This window comes from Fringilla coelebs, assembly GCF_963513975.1.
Source record: "Fringilla coelebs genome assembly, chromosome: 1".
Lineage (NCBI taxonomy): Eukaryota > Metazoa > Chordata > Aves > Passeriformes > Fringillidae > Fringilla > Fringilla coelebs.
The window spans coordinates 135,913,037-135,929,664 of record NC_140028.1 but is presented as its reverse complement, the minus strand read 5'-3'; the positions used below and the strand labels follow the sequence as shown (position 1 = coordinate 135,929,664).

Sequence of the window (16,628 nt, the reverse complement as noted above, 5' to 3'; positions counted from 1 at the left end):
GCAGCTCAGATGACAAATGCAGGACTTACAAATAGCAAGTGTTTTTCATCTATATTTCAGATATCATCTGAATGACTTTTTAAGTAGATTATGCTAGGAGTGATTGGAGTGGAAAGGTGTAGGTCAATACTGGCCTTGGTATTGCTCCTCTTTTCAAATGAAGTGGTGATTATGATGTCACCACAGCAATTTTAAGAAGTGTTATGAAACTTTAGTTTTAAGTTGAAGAAAGAGGAAAGTGTTAGCTTTTTTTCACAGATTTGTCACATTGTTTTGTCCAAGAATCTCCAAACAAGTAGTGTACCTTAGGACTTGAAGAAAAAAAAAAAAGGAAATTACCCAAACCAGTGTGTTGGCTCAATAAACTGGCTCAGTCAGATTTCCCTTCTACTCTTACTTCCTAAGATTTCTACTCTTACTTCCTAAGATTCTAGAAGAAATCAGTGTTTACTTTTGTTGTGTCACGTGTTTGTCATAATAGCTGAGTGTTGGAGTTTTTGAAGAGTTTTCTTCTATGGAAGTAAATGGATTATCTTTGTAATAAGAATTGAAAATCTCTGAAAGTTTATCTGTGATTTTTTTTTCTGTTTCTTTCAGTGACAGTGTATTGGAACTTAGTGTTATGCCAAAAGATGAGGACATCCTTCAATTGGTATGTTAATGAAGCTTCTGTTCAGAGAGTATATTACCTAAGAAAAATGTTCTGTTGTTCGTTGCAAAGTCTCTGAAGTGTGCTATCAGCAAATAATTAGAGTTAATATTTATCTCTTTGTAACTCCTTAGATATTTTCCTACCTCGTTGCTGTGTCTGAAATTTCAGGGGAATCTAAATATAGGGAGCACTGTCTTCACATTGTATTTCTAGCATGTTAAAAAATACATCTTGTTCAGATTTTTACTTTAATTTGGATTCGTTTAATTATGTTAGAATTTATGAATCAGATTGCTTCCTTTACTAGGTTGTCCAGTTTTAAAGAATTTGAATTAAAAAACTAGCATATGAAGCCTTTGTTAATAACTCAGTAATTGTGAGTGGACTGAGAAGTATGATGAACGGGCCAAAGGTTATTACCAAATTTTTAAATTGTGACTGCTGTAAATGTTTTGTTGCACTTGTGCCTATTTGTTCTTGATTTTAATTGAGGTCCTGCATGTGTAGTAAGATGATTCATCTCTCATTTAGTGTCTCTAAGTCCAAAAGAGTCTTGAATAATACATGATATGTAAGGGCATATTGTGAAGAATCTAAAAAACCCCACCTAGTATATTGGTATGCTCTAGTTTAATTGGAAGCAGAGGAGAGGAGAAGATGAGAAGAGTGGGTAGATTTTCTTGTTAGTAGTTGGAAAAGTGTATTTTCTAATCCACGCAGAAGTAGTAAGATGACTTTGTGTTAAGAAAAAAAGTATGGGTTTCAGTAGCTGTTTTCCATTATTACAGACCAAATTAAAGGGTAAAAGAAAAAACAAAAAGACTTTGTCATTAAAGTGAAGGTAGAAGCTACTACAGGAACTCTCCAGCTAGGACAACAAGCCAAGATTATTAGAAGTGATATTTTGAGAACATTTGATGAAGACATATTTCAGTAATCCAACACAGAAAATGTTGGAGGCAGGGTGTGAGTTTTGATTGCATGAATAAGTGAGAGAGAAAAGCTCTTGGGGGTGTTTTTTGGTGGTTGGTTTTTTGGTTTGTTTTTTCCTTTTTTTAATTGGAACTGTGAATATGTATAAATGCAGAAATAATAGTGACATTTAAATTATCTGAATGCCCTATGCATCTAATGCAGTCTTGTAGCCATAATAGTGTAAGAATCTGGACAAGGCAGGAGTTGTAGTTTTAAAGTTTAACATTTGTATTTGTCTGGATGGAAAGATCTTGGACACATCACCTCTCTGCTGGCAAAACACAAAGTGCAAACTTCAGGTGATGTAGACATGAAAAATAAGGGGTTGTATATAGCTTGTTATATCAACAGGTGAGGTGGGGCAGAGGGTAAAAGGATGATTGTTGCCATTACGGGTTAGGAAGGGATATTAACAAAAAGAAAATAAGGTCATTCTCCTTGAGAAGATTGAGGGGTAAAGAAAAGAGGAAAATATCTGACTATGGAAGTTCTAGGAAAAGATTGGATATGTGAAAAATCCTGTAATTACACAAAAGATCCTTCTGAGTTTTCAGATGTGATAAGCGTTGTGAGTTTTGTTTGTGAGGTTGCTCTCTTGAAGATAGAAAGAGGATTAGGTTTGACAGGTGAGGTCATCAATTTGGCAAAAAATGCTTTACATTGACCTTGTAGCTTGTGTGAGTTCCATGCAGTTATTCACTGTTGGGTTGGGTCATGATACAGAAAGATTTTATGCTACTGTTTGCTCAGATGCATTTGTTTGGGATAAAGTGAACTGCCTTTGAGGGCTTCCAGTTGCACAGAGCATTTTCCAGAGGAAAGCCATGGAGGCACAGGTGTTTCCTGTATGCATAAGGCTGAGCACTGGGTGTACTTGGGCCTATAGGAAATGACCTCTGATAGCAGCAGTTTGCTCATTCAGTCCTGTCACAGAACACTTTAGTATATATGTTTTCAAGTGTCAATCTTTGATGGCTGAGCTGCAACTTGTGAAGAAAAAGATGATAAACATGAATTGCATCTTACAACAGAGTCTGTCAGTTGTGGCCTGTAATTGTATCTGTTTTAACCTACCACATAGGAGAGAAGATTTTGGCACATCTAAAATAGTTTGGAATTTTTTGAGACAGTACATTCTCCGTAACTTCAGTAAAATGAAGAATCTGTACGATTCCTCTGAATTATATATAATAGAGGAAAAACACCTGAAGTTGTGTTATGTAAGCTATTATAGAATGTTAAATAACTTAGTTGTTTTCTGTGACGTGTCACCGTAAATGTCTTCAAATAGTGTTGCTTGTTGTAAATTGATGTTAAATACCAGTATGGCATAAAAATAGCAAAACTCCAAGCACTACTGGATATTGTAGTATGAGCTAGCAAGTGATGTATCTAGTGCAAAGAGGATGGAATAGTTTCATTTTATTCAGAAATGATTCTGGTTGTGCTAAATTTTATAGTACTTGGCAGTCTACTCCATGTACTCATGACTGAAGGCTGGAAATACAGTTGCTTGTTTCTATCCTTAGTTTGCTATTTATAAACCTTGAGTTTAGTCTTCAGAAATATCCATATATGTCTGTGAACCTCTTGGTATATTGAGTTTCCAGAAAAGGGGCTTCAAATCCATTCATCAATAGCAACAATGAAGGGGCCCAATCCCCAGGCCATTGCTCTCCGTGGCATGTGAACAATGCTTACTTGGAAGGGAATTAATGTGAAATCCTGCCATTAGTGAAACCAATGCCACTTGTGTTTGTTCACTCGTGTGATATTGAAAGTGTCACTTTGTGGATGGGAAAAAGGGTATTTAAAGCATCTATATCCATAACAAAATCTTGAACTCTTGACAGCTGTGTATCTGGTTTTTTTTCATGCTCCTCCTCAAATTTATGATAAATTTACTTACATTTATCAAAAGGGAGCATTTTGAAACATTTTTAGGTATATAACCATTTTTAAACTAGAAGAGGAGGATTATTTTTGTCATGTTATCCTTGGTGTTTCAGATTTGATGCATCTATTTGCAATTTCTGTAGCATTCTTAACTTTTTTTGACATAATTTTGGCATCTTGTAGGTTTTAGTACTGCTGACTTCATGCAAATGGGAAGATGCATTTAGGTCAACTACAAATAGTTCATATTTCTCAAGTGTATTCAGTGAAATTGTTGCTGTTTTGTAGCCTTTGGATCACAAGTTTAATACTAAAATACTGTTTAAATTTTGACAACTTTCCAGTTGTTCAAAGGCTTTTTGTGCTATGTGGAAAATACAGAATGTGAAGGTGCTCTATACTGTAAATTGAGTTTTCTAAGCCTATTTGCAGGTGAGCATTATTATGAGTATTGTCAGAAGGCTTTGTTGTGTCTAGCGTGTCCTCTGTACGCAGGATTTTTGGACCATTTTTTCTGGGAATGTTTCATGTTGGAATGTACTTACTTGCTAGCTGTTCTTTGTGCATGCAAAAAAGAATACAGCCTTCAAGTCACTGATTTTTTAAGTACCAGGCACTTGAAAATACCACTCTTTGAAAAATGGTGTCTTTAATATGATCTGCATTGGAGTTGTTTATTTGGAAAATTATTTGTAATGTAGCATATTAATCATTATATATGATGCTTATTACAGGTAAATAAATGTAGGTATTATTTTGTAGGTGTGTATAACCATGTTGTGTATAAGCATACATACTATAGGTAAGGTATCCTTTTTGTTCACCATTCATTTTCTAGCACTTTTCTCACTACATGCTCACTCAAAAGTTCATCTTCCCTAACTTTTAGCCTATCTCCAATAATTTCATTTCTAAAAAACGTTTCCTCTCAGGAATGGTCCCTAAAGGTAAGAGGTTACTTCTTAGGTGTTGTCACCATTACATTTTATTAGTGTCCAGATCTGTTGAAATGTTCCTTAGCCTTCCAGAAAGAACTTTGCCGTTTCATTTATATATTTTTGAACATTCTATGAATAATGGTAAAGGTGGAAAATAAAAGGTGGCTGTTTACTACTGTGTTTTTGATAAATTTAGTTAAATGTTAATCTTTCCTCAGAATTACAGACCAGTGAAGCTGCAGATCAGTAACTGAAAGTTTACCACATTTGAACAGAGATGTTTCTTTTGTCATAGATACTAGGGGAACCAAAAATCCTAGATGGGGATTACCAGGAAAATGATTAAATTCAACAGAAGCATAGATTTTCTTATTTGTTTTTCCTTCTTTCTAGTCAGGTCATATGGAAATTTCCAGTATATTGGAAGATCTGTACAGCAGAGAAGAGAGTGCTGCATTATCATTTCTGAACTTAGAATTTTTGTGGTATTTGGTGGCTCTCAAGGCCTTGTAGTACCCTGAAATTGCCAGCCGTGCACCTGTAATTAAAACGAAAAAAAAGACAAACGGGGGGGGGGAACCCCCTCTAACAACAGCAAAACCAAAAATAATTTAAATGAGAAAATGTATTCCTAGAGTTTTACATACTGCCCAGTAACCTTGTGTCTCTGACTACAGGTCTGCCCACAGTTGGCTTCAATATTAAAGACTGCTAGTTTAATTTTGTTTTTCTTCTTGCGACCATCCAGTTGCATCACACGTAGTGGAGCAACATGGCAAACTCTGAAATACTTTCATTTGCTTTATCTTTTATTAAAGATAGAGATGTTTTTCTAAGTAGCTGTATTTAGTCCAGAGACTTGGAGCACTTTTTTGCTTCCAGGTTTTGTGCTGAGTTACTGATGTACACAGAGGTTAATATTAAAGCTGTGGCAGCAAGTGCAGTGGAAGGCAGGGTGTGGTGTGAAGACACAGTGACCTAGAAGAAGAGACTTCAATTCTGTTGTCAAACAATGCATGTTAGAAAATACCATTTGCATCAACACTCCTAACCACAATTTAGACTTTACAGGAAAGTGTCTTACACAGCTTGTATTTGAAATAAAACTTATTTGGCCTAAGGCATTCAATTTTGTATACTAAAAATGCACTGCCTTTAGGAAAAAAGGGTATGCATTTTTTGGTGGGGTTTTTTTTTTTCAAATAACGTTATCTGACTATAGTGTTTGGGTGTCTCAGAGTAAAATGAAAGCACTTGAGCTGTATTACTAACATTCTTGCCAGAACAAACTGTAACTAGAAAATGTTTCCTTTTAAGAGAGCGGTGAACCTTTTCTGGTGTGCAGTTTCAATACTCATGATGACAGTGATATTAGGTTAAGACTGGGGAAGAGAACAATTTACTAGTGAAGAAATAAAATCTCAAGCCAAATTTACTAGTGAAGAAATAAAATCTCAAGCCAAACTGGTTGGAGAAGGAAAGAAGAATGCCTCAAGCTCAGTCTTGCAGGGAGTTGGGCATGTTAGCCTCTGATTCATCAAAATGCTTATCACCAGTTTAGTGAATAATTCTGTTGAAATTGGTGTTGTTCTTCACCCTGTAGTGGAGTGAAGCACACCCATCCTCAGTGGAACATAGGGCTGCATGTTTTCATGGATTTGGGCCAGTGGGTGTTGGATATGGTTGGTTTGAGCTCTTGAAAGTACAGGTTTTCCCTGTGATTCTTTCCCAGAGGAATCCCCATGCATTTGGCTGTTGCTGTTCTAGCATCTAACAGTGTAAAATCGGGGGGGGGGGGGGAAGTGTGGGACCGAAGCCCTTCAGCTGACTTTTAGGTGGTTAATTAAACACCTTGTAAAATTATTTGCTTAAAATGTATTTTGCCTATCATATGGCATGAATGTTTTACCTTAGGAGTTAAACCCTTAACGGTTCTACAAATGCACGGTAAGAAATTAATCCTTTACCATAGGAGTTTGCAAACTTTGGGCAAACAAAACCAGACTGCAAGGTGGGAAGAAATGGTACCCAGTAACTAGAAACATGCTGAGTTCTTATTTTAAGAGCAGTAATTTTCTTCTAGTAATTGTTGCAGAGCTGTTATCCATCAGAGCAGTTAATGTCACTCTAAATTGCTGCATTTGTATGTTAGTCTTTTGAAACTGCCATTGTTTTGAGAAGGTGAAAAAGAGCTCATAGAACATCTAGACTAATTTTTGGATCATGTTGGGACTTCTGAATAACTGCTGCTGAGTATCCAGTTCTGGAAATGGAAGGCTGGTGTCTGAATCAGGAGCATCACTAATCTGGATAATAAAAAAAACATTTTTGTTCTCTAAGTTGTGATCCTTATTTTGTGTGGTTGTTTTGGTTTTTGTTTTAAGACTGTAAACACTTAAAATTCAGCCATACCCTAATGACATTTTTATTAATGTGTCATGTTGCAATCACTTAGAGATTAAGGTAGCATTTTTCATATGATTTTTTGTTAGAGAAACTAAAGAGAGAGAGTAATACTCAAGCTGTGTTTTGTGTGGTTGCAAAATATGTTAAATATCAAAACAACGTATGAACTAATAAATACATTGGTGTATTTCAAATTTCTTAGTCTCTAAACCTCTTCTAAAAATCTGATCACTTTGTGCTTAAAGCAGTTCAAATATTTCATTAATAAAAAGGCTGATAATACATCCTTTACTGTGACATTTGCAGGACAGATCCATCAGTTTCTTTGTAATTTGCACTATTTTCTGTAGGCCCTTAATCAGAGTTATGAAACAAAGATATCAAATACTCTTTGTGGAACTATCACAATCTCTTTCTTGGAAGTATCCTCTGCTTTGTTTCAGTGCTTTCTTAGGTAGTGGGTGGCATGAGATTGAGAGGAGAAATACACTTTCCAGTAACTGTCTTACACAGAACTGGCAGTCTGTCTGTCTGGATATACCTGTAATCATGGAAACATAATTTTTTGGGGGAGGAGAAAACCCAGCTGATCTCATTTTGGACCCTGTGGGAATGCTGTCTTCTGAAGGTGATATTTTAACACCTGTGATAATTTTGTCAAGAGCTGAGAACTTAATTTTTATACTCACTTATATTCTTTGGCTGCAATCAGATCACACCAGCTTTGGAATTTAGCCTTTCTGCTCCCAAAGTCAATGAAGCATTGTTTGTCAGGGGAATGTTTTACGAAAATGTAAATGGGGTGTTTTCTGTTGGTCTAAAGTGTGCACATGCCAGAGAAGGTGGGATATCAGGTGTTTTAGCAGCTGTATAAATTGATAATTATTTACTGATTAGGGGGCAGTATATGAAGATTTTTGTTTGCCTTGCATGCCAGAAGGATCTCGCTCAATCTGTTTTTTGAGTCTTCAGCATCTGTTTAAATTTTTTCAATTTAATTATTCAGGCCATCAAGATCTTAAATAGCCATTTATTTAAAGGTTTAGAAATATTTATCTTCATACATTCCTTCCCCCCATTAAATGTGTCAGTGGAAGCCTGTCCTGATTTTTACTATAAGTGGAGGAAAAAAAATTACAGATCACATGAGGAGAGTATTTCTGCAGCATCATTCCTCTGATTTCAGACGTACAGGCTGAAAGCAGCTGCAGTCAGCTGACAGTTGGTGGTCATGTTCGGATATGCGTGAGGAAGGGGCGTGCTGTTTTAAGTGCATAATAAAGCCGTTGTTTCGTCACCAGGAAGCAGGGATGGATGGTAGCAGCCCAGGGAAATGAGAGACAGTGATGTTGCTGTAGTGGAAGGGAAATCTCATCACACGGAGCCAGAGCTCTCTGCAGGCAGCTGTAGGGATGCACAAGGCAAAATGGCACAAACGTATTTTGCTTTCTGTAAAGGTACAGGATAAACGTAAGGAGCAGATTAAAGCCTGAGATGGACATGCTCACAAGGAGGGTGAAGTTATTTTTTATGCTCTACTGCCCTTTATGTCTGTTGGTACCTTCCAGTGAAATCAGTGTAGCTGTATTTTTAGCTTGCTGTAGTCAACATCAATATGACAAGATAATTCTGTCTTTACATCTGTAAGCAGTTTTTACTGTGTTTTCCTGTTTTCTGCCAGCTGAAGTTTACAAAGGATGTCACAGCACTGGTAAGAAATGTACAGTAGCCATTTCTCTGATGGTTTTGTAAGGCATGTTTTTCTTAATGATTTATGAGAAGCAAGAATATGAAACAGCAAGTTTGATAATGAGCTAGATAGAGCTGAATTTTCTTCATAATGCTGATCTCTTGATTTGTGGTTTGTGCCTGTGTTATTTGGTCTGTTTTCTCTCAATGTGCTTTAATATTTTGCACTTCACTAATGCTCGGTGTAACATTGCAGCAATATTGTAAATGCCTCGCCCTCCTCTCTACTTTGCTCTGTGTTAATTTTATGGCTGCACTTGGGCTTTTATAACTGTCTGCTGTTAAGGCAGAGCACATTGATATACTGGAATTGAGCATGTTATGATTTGAACAGGAAATGCTGTGATATGATAGCACTCCTAAGTGTATAAAAGCCCTGAGAAATTATTTTAGTCTTCTGTTACATTGGCAGGCTCTGCATTGGCTCTTTATTTCATAATATTCAAACTGAACAAAGTCATGCTGAAGTTTTTCAATAATAGAATATTAAGTATGCTGTATGCTTGTCATTGATATATTATTTTGAATGTTCTGTTAATTTCACAATGACAAATGCTGCTTTCAGAAATGCTGCAGAAACGTACTAAGTATAATATAACCATCTTTTTCTTAGGAGTCAGGTTGTTATGCATGAAGATGCAAAGTGCACTAATGAAATTAGAGATTTCATTTTGGGTTTCAGTAGTGCATGGACAGTGGTGAATATGAATTTTCATACTATTTTTACCTCGAAGTTAAAAATGCTAAATATCATTAATATTTTTTATGGTAAAATTTATGTACCATGTACTTGCTGTATCCTGTAAAATATAAGACGACTTACAGGGTGTTGGCTCACAACAATATGTTACTGCTTCAATTTATTCATTATATGTTTAGGAACAGTAGCTTTTATGCAGAAGACATCTTAGTATGTATATATATTAATTTATTTCTATATAAATTTATTTATATTTATATTTAGTGTATGTATGTATATTTATTTGTCTGTACTTTTCATATGTACTGCAATAAGTGAACAGAGTTGTTTTATACCCTAAGTGTATAGAGAATTTTCTAGTGCTAGTTGAATTTATTATGCAGCATTTTAACCTATTGAGCGCTGTGAAATTCCAGTTTCCAGCAATGGGAGGCTTAAATGAGAAAAATGTGTGAAGTGTCATGGTATAAAGTAGAATTAAAGGGGAGAAAAATACTGTGTTATGTGCTCATGGATTTTGAGAAATCTGACTCAGTACCCTACTTGCATTATTTCCTAGAACTGGTTATCAGTTCAGTCATTTAATTATTGAGGGAAGGAATGTATGTCATGATTTTGCTTGTTCTGTTTCTGCTCACTAAGGGGCTGGAATGCTGGTTTTATCTTTTGAACTAACATTTTGTCTGAAATTAGAGGGAGTGTGAATTCTGAACCTGTGCTCCCCTCCTTTGAAGCTTGAGTATGCAAATACTAAATGGCGAACTTTTCCATCTCCCTCAATACTGAATACTCACTTAATCTTCTCTCCACAGGCGTATTCCCAAGATGCCTACCTGAAAGGCAATGAAGCCTACAGTGGTAATGCCCACAACATACCTGAACCACCACCAATATGTTATCCACGCCTGACATCTGCAGCCTCTGTTAAGGCACAAGCTGGAGACAAGCTCCCTTCTGACTTCTCACTGGGGAAGCAGCAAGTCAGTAGACCAGTCCGGGCATTGACACAGCCAGAGAGGGCCTACAGAATGGAAATACAAGTGCCTCCATCACCAACAGACATTGCAAAATCGAATACAGCCGTGTGTGTTTGCAATGAAACTGTAAGGACTGTTATTGTGCCTTCTGAGAAGGCTGTAGATTTGACGTCTTGCAGAAATAACCATGCTGGTCCATCACACAGGACAGAGGAAGTAAGATACGGCGTAAAAGATCAAACCGGTCTAAAAGCATGGACCACGACATCACCACCATCTTTAGTGTCCACTGCCATTGTACTTCCTCAGACTCCAATAACAAGACCAGTTGATACAACTGTAACAGTAAGTAAAGCTTCAAATTATGTAGTATGTCCAGAAGGCATCCCAAACACTAGACCTTCTACTCAAGCCACAGACTCGCCCTCAGTCTCTACTAATCACTACAGTTCTCCAACCTCCCACCAGCACATAGACTGGAAGACCTACAAAACTTACAAGGAGTACATTGATAACAGACGCATGCACATGTATGGCTCCAGAACAATACAGGAAAGGTTAGACAGCTTAAGGGCAGCTTCTCAGAACACAAGTGAGTATAATCAGGTGGTGCCAAGTCGCACTGCTTCTCAGGTACGGCGCAGGAGCACCTCTCACGACAGGGTTCCGCAGTCTGTCCAGATCCGGCAGAGAAGTGTATCCCAGGAAAGGCTTGAAGAGCCCGTGCCGGCGAAAGAATGGCCACGAAGTGCTTCACAAGATACTCTAACTTCGCCTTCAGCCAATGCTAGAAATCACAGGGCTCGGTCGTGGGATTATCTCAGCAAACAGGGTGAAGTGCTAGAAAATTTTCATTCTGAGAATATGATTGCAGATGCAAGTGGAGATAGGAGAAAGACTTACAAATGGACAGGGTTTACTGAACAAGATGATCGACGAGGTATTTATGACAGATCTAGACAACATGCATTTCATCTGTCCCTTCGAGGTCAAAGTTTTCCTATTGCTCCAAATACTTACATTTCAGACAACAGGAGAACAGGTAGTAGAGCTTCTCTGCCTGGTTCTCACTTTCAGAAAGTCTCACCAGATATCAAAATGTTACAGCCTTCTCGTGATTCGCAAACTCCTGGGGGAGTTTCAAAATCTGCAGGTGTTTCACAAGAGAGGTTGTGTCTCACACCAGCCAGAAGTTCTAAAAGTAGCTCTCTGAAGAACTCTGCTCCCTATGCAGCAAAACCATCAATTCCCCTTAACCAGGGCCTGGATGCTATTGCCAGCAAAGACCAAAGAACAGTAAATCACTTGCATCAAAGCAGTCTGTTAAACCAACAGTCAAGGACCCGAGCCGAAGGTGCCCCAGATCACAAAACAGAAACTGGTAAAACCATCCAGCCCTCCTCTCTGGCTCCATCTTCTGCCAAACTTGTTCAGCCAACAAGTGAGTGTTTAACTACCTCTGACAACGTAGATGGTTCCATCAGACAAAAGATTCATGGTATTGAAAGGGAAGATGTTCGTGAGTCTGAAAGTCTGCAAATGGATGTTCAGGGAAATGACAAAGACACAGTGGTCATGCGGGTGCGGGACAAATCGCCTTCTGGCCACCAAACTCCCCAGCCTTTGAGGCATCAGTCCTACATTCTTGCTGTAAATGACCAAGAGGCAGCCTCAGACACTACCTGTTGGTTACCTAATGATGCTCGGAGAGAAGTCCACATAAAAAGAATAGAAGAAAGGAAAGCATCGAGTTCCAGCCCACCTGGTGATTCTTTGGCTTCAATTCCGTTTATTGGTGAGTTAAATTATTTCAGTGTACATCAAATAAGCATTCTGTCCTAAAGGTGATAGAAAACAAAGATGCCAGGTAGCTAACTGCTATTCCTGTGAACCCTGACATTGAGAGGCATTAGATTTTTCTCGTTTAAAATAACTTTGGGTTGGTAAAAGGAAAAATATTTTTCAGTGTAGAAAAATAATATTCTGTTTTGTTTGGGGGTCCTGGAGAATGAATGTAAAAAAGCCCACAGTGATGTAATATTTTTCTAGAGTTTTCTTTACCCTCTGGGTAGGTCTCTGTTACATAACTCCATCTGGTTATCACTCCACATAACGTTGTGATGTTACATATATGGACAACTAGCATTTGCAACACCTTTCAAATACTTTTACTTCTCTAGTAAAAAACATACTTGGAATCCAATACAGAGAGAATATGGATGTGAATCCATGTAAGAGTGATTTGTGGGGAAAAAAGACGTTTTTCAGCAGAATAGTTATGGTGAAAGCTTTCTGAGACAGATGGGGAATAGATGAAAACTGTTTCAGGTGAAGGGATAGCAATAAAAAGAAGTGGATTTGCAAGTAAAGATGCTAATGCGGATATGAATGAAAGGGTTTGTGAAAGCAGAATCTGAGAAGGCAAAATGATTTCCCTGTGTGCTGTGACACAAACAGGGTTGGAATTACAGGGTGTTTCTGGGAAGGGCAGTGAAGAAGAAAAGAACCAAAGGAAGGATTGGATATAGTAGGAAAAAAAAATTATATTGGATGTTGGATATGTGATAAATTAGTGTCTTCTGCTGAAGAGAGAGTTACAGTGGCAGAGCATTTCTATTCTATCCAAGTAGTCAATGGCTCTGTTGTCTTTGTCCTGCTGTTGTTGTTGGGTTGGATTTTCTTTTGTTGTGGCTGATTTAATAATTTGTAGTCTGGATGTCTGTGCATCATTTTTCACAGGAGTTGATTTATACCTGACTCTCTGTGCTCTTGAATTTAGTGTGTAGGAAGTATTCAGAAAATACTGAATATGGAATTTTGATTCTCAATTTTGATTCTCAGTCTCATCTGTGTGAAAACCAGCTCTTTTTAATGATTTTTTTTTTTTTTTTTTTACTCATGAGGTTCAAGAGAATTACAGATACAATGTCTTAGTATAATTGTCTTCTGTTGGGGATCTGAAGCAGTGATTTTTTTCCGCTAGCATTATGTATAATATCTGCTACTAGCTGAAAGTGAATAACCAAAAAACAGTGAAGAAGCTTTGTGTTCATGAGAAAACTGAAATCATACAAAAGATACAATAATTGTGTTCTTTTGACAAAATACTGGTAAGACATTAAAAAGTGCTTTCTTAGCTAGCAGATACTGCTTTTGTTGGGTTTTTCATTTTGAATGGGAGTTGTCTAGATCTTTTTCATTCTTATTACTACTGGATGCATCAGTGTAATTTTAGATTCTTCTTCAGACCCAGCCAATCTTTCTTTAAGGATTAGCAAAGTCTGTGGGGCATGTAACTGATCTTTATGCAGGATTTTTCAATACTCTGGCTAAAATCGGTGTTGGGCTCCTGACAAACATTCCGTGTTTGCTGGAAGTATTTTAATCCTGTACAGTTGAAATGTCATGTTAAAGTCAGATCAAGATTGGTAACATCAAGCCCAACCTTTTGTACACCATCTCCTTTCTTGGTTTTGTCAAAGATTTCCCATGAACTTTTATTTATGTGACTTGCTTCCATATTTTAGAGAAATGTGTTGATTAAAGTTCAAAGAAGCCTTAAACGTGTCAGTTGAACTGTATTTGGTAGCAGCTGAGCAGTTCAGAAGGAACAAAATTGTAACTCTCCATTGCAGCCTCTTGGCATAGCACCACATGGGATTGAATTCTTATAAGCCTCTTGGAATGAAACCTCCTGAATGTTCCAGAAATACTGAAACCTGATGCTTCTAGAGCCTGGGCACTATCTGAGTCAGCATGGTCCTTGTGGCTGTCTTCCTAGCAAGAAATTCCTGTGCCAGTACAGGGGCTGTGCAAAGTTTCTACCCCTGCTCCAGCACTTGAGGAGGAAATAATGAATAGGAAATAATGAATATTTCCTTGAGGAGGAAATAATGAATATTCTCTCTGAATGGAAAGAGCACGAGATGTTATGAAAGTGGACCACTTCTTATGTTAGAGTTTATATGCATTATTTTAACTTTGCTTGTTCTGCTATCATTATGCCTAATTACAACTTCGCTTGTTAAAAGCTGTACTTAATCAGGCAGATAAAACCCTAGATCTGCTTTGAAATTCAGTTAAAGGCTTTTTAACTCTTCAGATGAAAAATCACTGGGAATTTTGGTTTAGGGTTTTCTTTTGGGTTTTGGGTTTTTTTTCCATCTCTGATTATTGAGAAGGATCTTACTTTGAATGAAGACATACCTTGGAGTATTGCAAATGGCTTTATTTCCCTTATGCTTATATTCATATAATAGGGTTTTTTGCATTCTTGTTTTTCTTGGATAAATCTAATTTAATACTTACTAAAGTTACTTGTACAGTAACTCCACTTGGAATAGTGTAAAAATGTAAATTTGGAGGAGGGTAACAAATATCTTCCAAGGTCACAGATTGCTGCCTTTTAAAATATGTGTGGCACTTAAAATATTTGTGGTGTCTATTTTTATCACCATTTTCTGCTTATTAGAAGTAGTAGATATGGCCAGGGACCGTATTTTGGTAGAAATTCAGCCAGGAACATTTGGCTTTTGCAGCAGTGTTTTGTGACTAGCCCACTTCTGAGACAGCACATCAGGGTGATTTTAGCTCTGGGTAAGTAGTACAGTGCCCTTGTAGTACAAACAGAAATCCAAGCAGAGTTTCTTTTGAGCTTCCTTATAGCAGATTCTTGCAGGGGTCATGGTGGGTTACTGAATAACTGCCTTTTGACACTAGTCTTTTCAAAAAGGTAGTTCAGAAGCAGGGAGATTTAAATTTTGGGTGTAATTTATTAATATGGGTGTAAGTTATTGACAGAAGTGAGAGACCTGTTCAGACCAAACCTAGTAGGTATCTGTTTTATGGGAGAAATGGATTTATTTGAAAAAATTAGGCAAAATATTGTGTATTAAAACTCTTCAGGTAAGCACATGCTCTTGTGGGGTGATGAAGCTGCCAGCTTTACAGATAAACATACAGTGGTATTGCACCCTTTACTACTTTCCATGTGCTACTAAATGCAGGATAATGTGGTTCTCAGAAAGCTGCTCTTTCTATTTCAGGTCCAGAGAAAAGCTATGTTCTTAAAATGTTCTATTGTTTCAAACTATACAAGTTAGTCTAGTGACAGTCTACTGTTTTTACCCAGGAAAGGTCTCACCTCTTCTCTAGACTAATAAAAATACCATTTTCTCTACCAGTGACTCTATTAGCAATTGTGGTGTTTAATGTGCATTTTTCAGACTTGCACTTTTTGCATGATTTCTGTGCTAGAGGACAGCAAATGATAATTTTCTGGCCTACTGGGTAATTTTTGGATGAGTTAATCTTCACTGGAATGGAAAGTAGAATGCTGCTAAACGTCCTGATGGATGTGGATGACAAGTGGTGTCTCTCAGGGGTCCTTACTAAGACCAGGGTTATTAAATATCTTCATTGATGCCATGGACAGTGCTGTTGAGTGCACCTTGGCAGATTCGTGGATGACACCAAGTCTGAGAAGTGCTGTTGCCATGCTTGAAGGATGGGATGTCATCCAGAGGGACTTGGACAGCTTGAGAAGTAGGCATATGGGAATCTGATGTGGTTTAACAAGACCAAGTGCAAGGTGCTCTGGTATCAGCACAGGCTGGGAAATGGACAGAGTGAGAGCAGCCCTGCCCAGAGGGGCTTGGGGGTGCTGATGGGTGAGGCTGGACATGACCCAGCCATGTGCACTCACAGCCCAGAGAGCCAAACCTGCACTGGGCTGCAACAAAAGCAGCCTGGGCAGCTGGTAAAGGGAGGGGATTCTGTCCTTCTGTTCTGCTTTTGTGAGACCCCACCCACAGTGCTGCCTCCAGCTCTGGGGTCCCCAGCAGGGAAAGTGTGGACCTGTCGGAGCAAGTCCAGAGGAGGGCCAAATTTATTAGAGAGATGAAGCACCTTTCCTATGAGAAAAGGCTGAGACAATTGGGATTGTTCAGCCTGGAGAAGAGAAGGCTTTGGGGTGCTGTAATTGTGGCCTTCCTCCTGAAGGGAGCCTACAAGAAAGATGGAGAGAAACTTTTTGCAAGAATGTGTAGTGAAAGGACAAGGGGCAATGGATTATTTAAACTGATAAAATATTAGGAAGAAGTTCTTTACTGTGAGGGTGGTGGTGAAATACTGAGACGGGTTGCCCAGAGAAGCTGTGGATGCCTTATTCCTGGAAGTATTTAAGGTCTAGTTGGGTGGATCTCTGAGCAACCTGGTCTAGTGGAAGGTGTCCCTGCCCACAGCAGGGGGCTTGGGTCCCTTCCAACCCAAACCATTTTATGAGTTTTGCAACTGTTGAGAAAATGTTGATTCAGAATATAGTTATTTTAATACAT

The 16,628-nt window shown here is 38.0% G+C and overlaps 1 protein-coding gene across 4 annotated transcripts in view; it reads left to right on the top strand.

The window, feature by feature from the left end:
* ARHGAP21 (Rho GTPase activating protein 21) overlaps window positions 1-16,628 on the top strand; it is a 112,543-nt gene that overhangs the window by 71,533 nt on the left and 24,382 nt on the right. For 3 of the 4 annotated variants that reach the window (XM_084227077.1, XM_084227079.1, XM_084227080.1), the window contains 3 exons: window positions 598-652; window positions 8,549-8,578; window positions 10,129-12,088. In XM_084227077.1, coding sequence (XP_084083203.1) covers window positions 598-652; window positions 8,549-8,578; window positions 10,129-12,088 — 2,045 coding nt within the window. The remainder of the gene's footprint in view (window positions 1-597; window positions 653-8,548; window positions 8,579-10,128; window positions 12,089-16,628) is intronic. The other variant, XM_084227078.1, reaches the window with a different exon arrangement.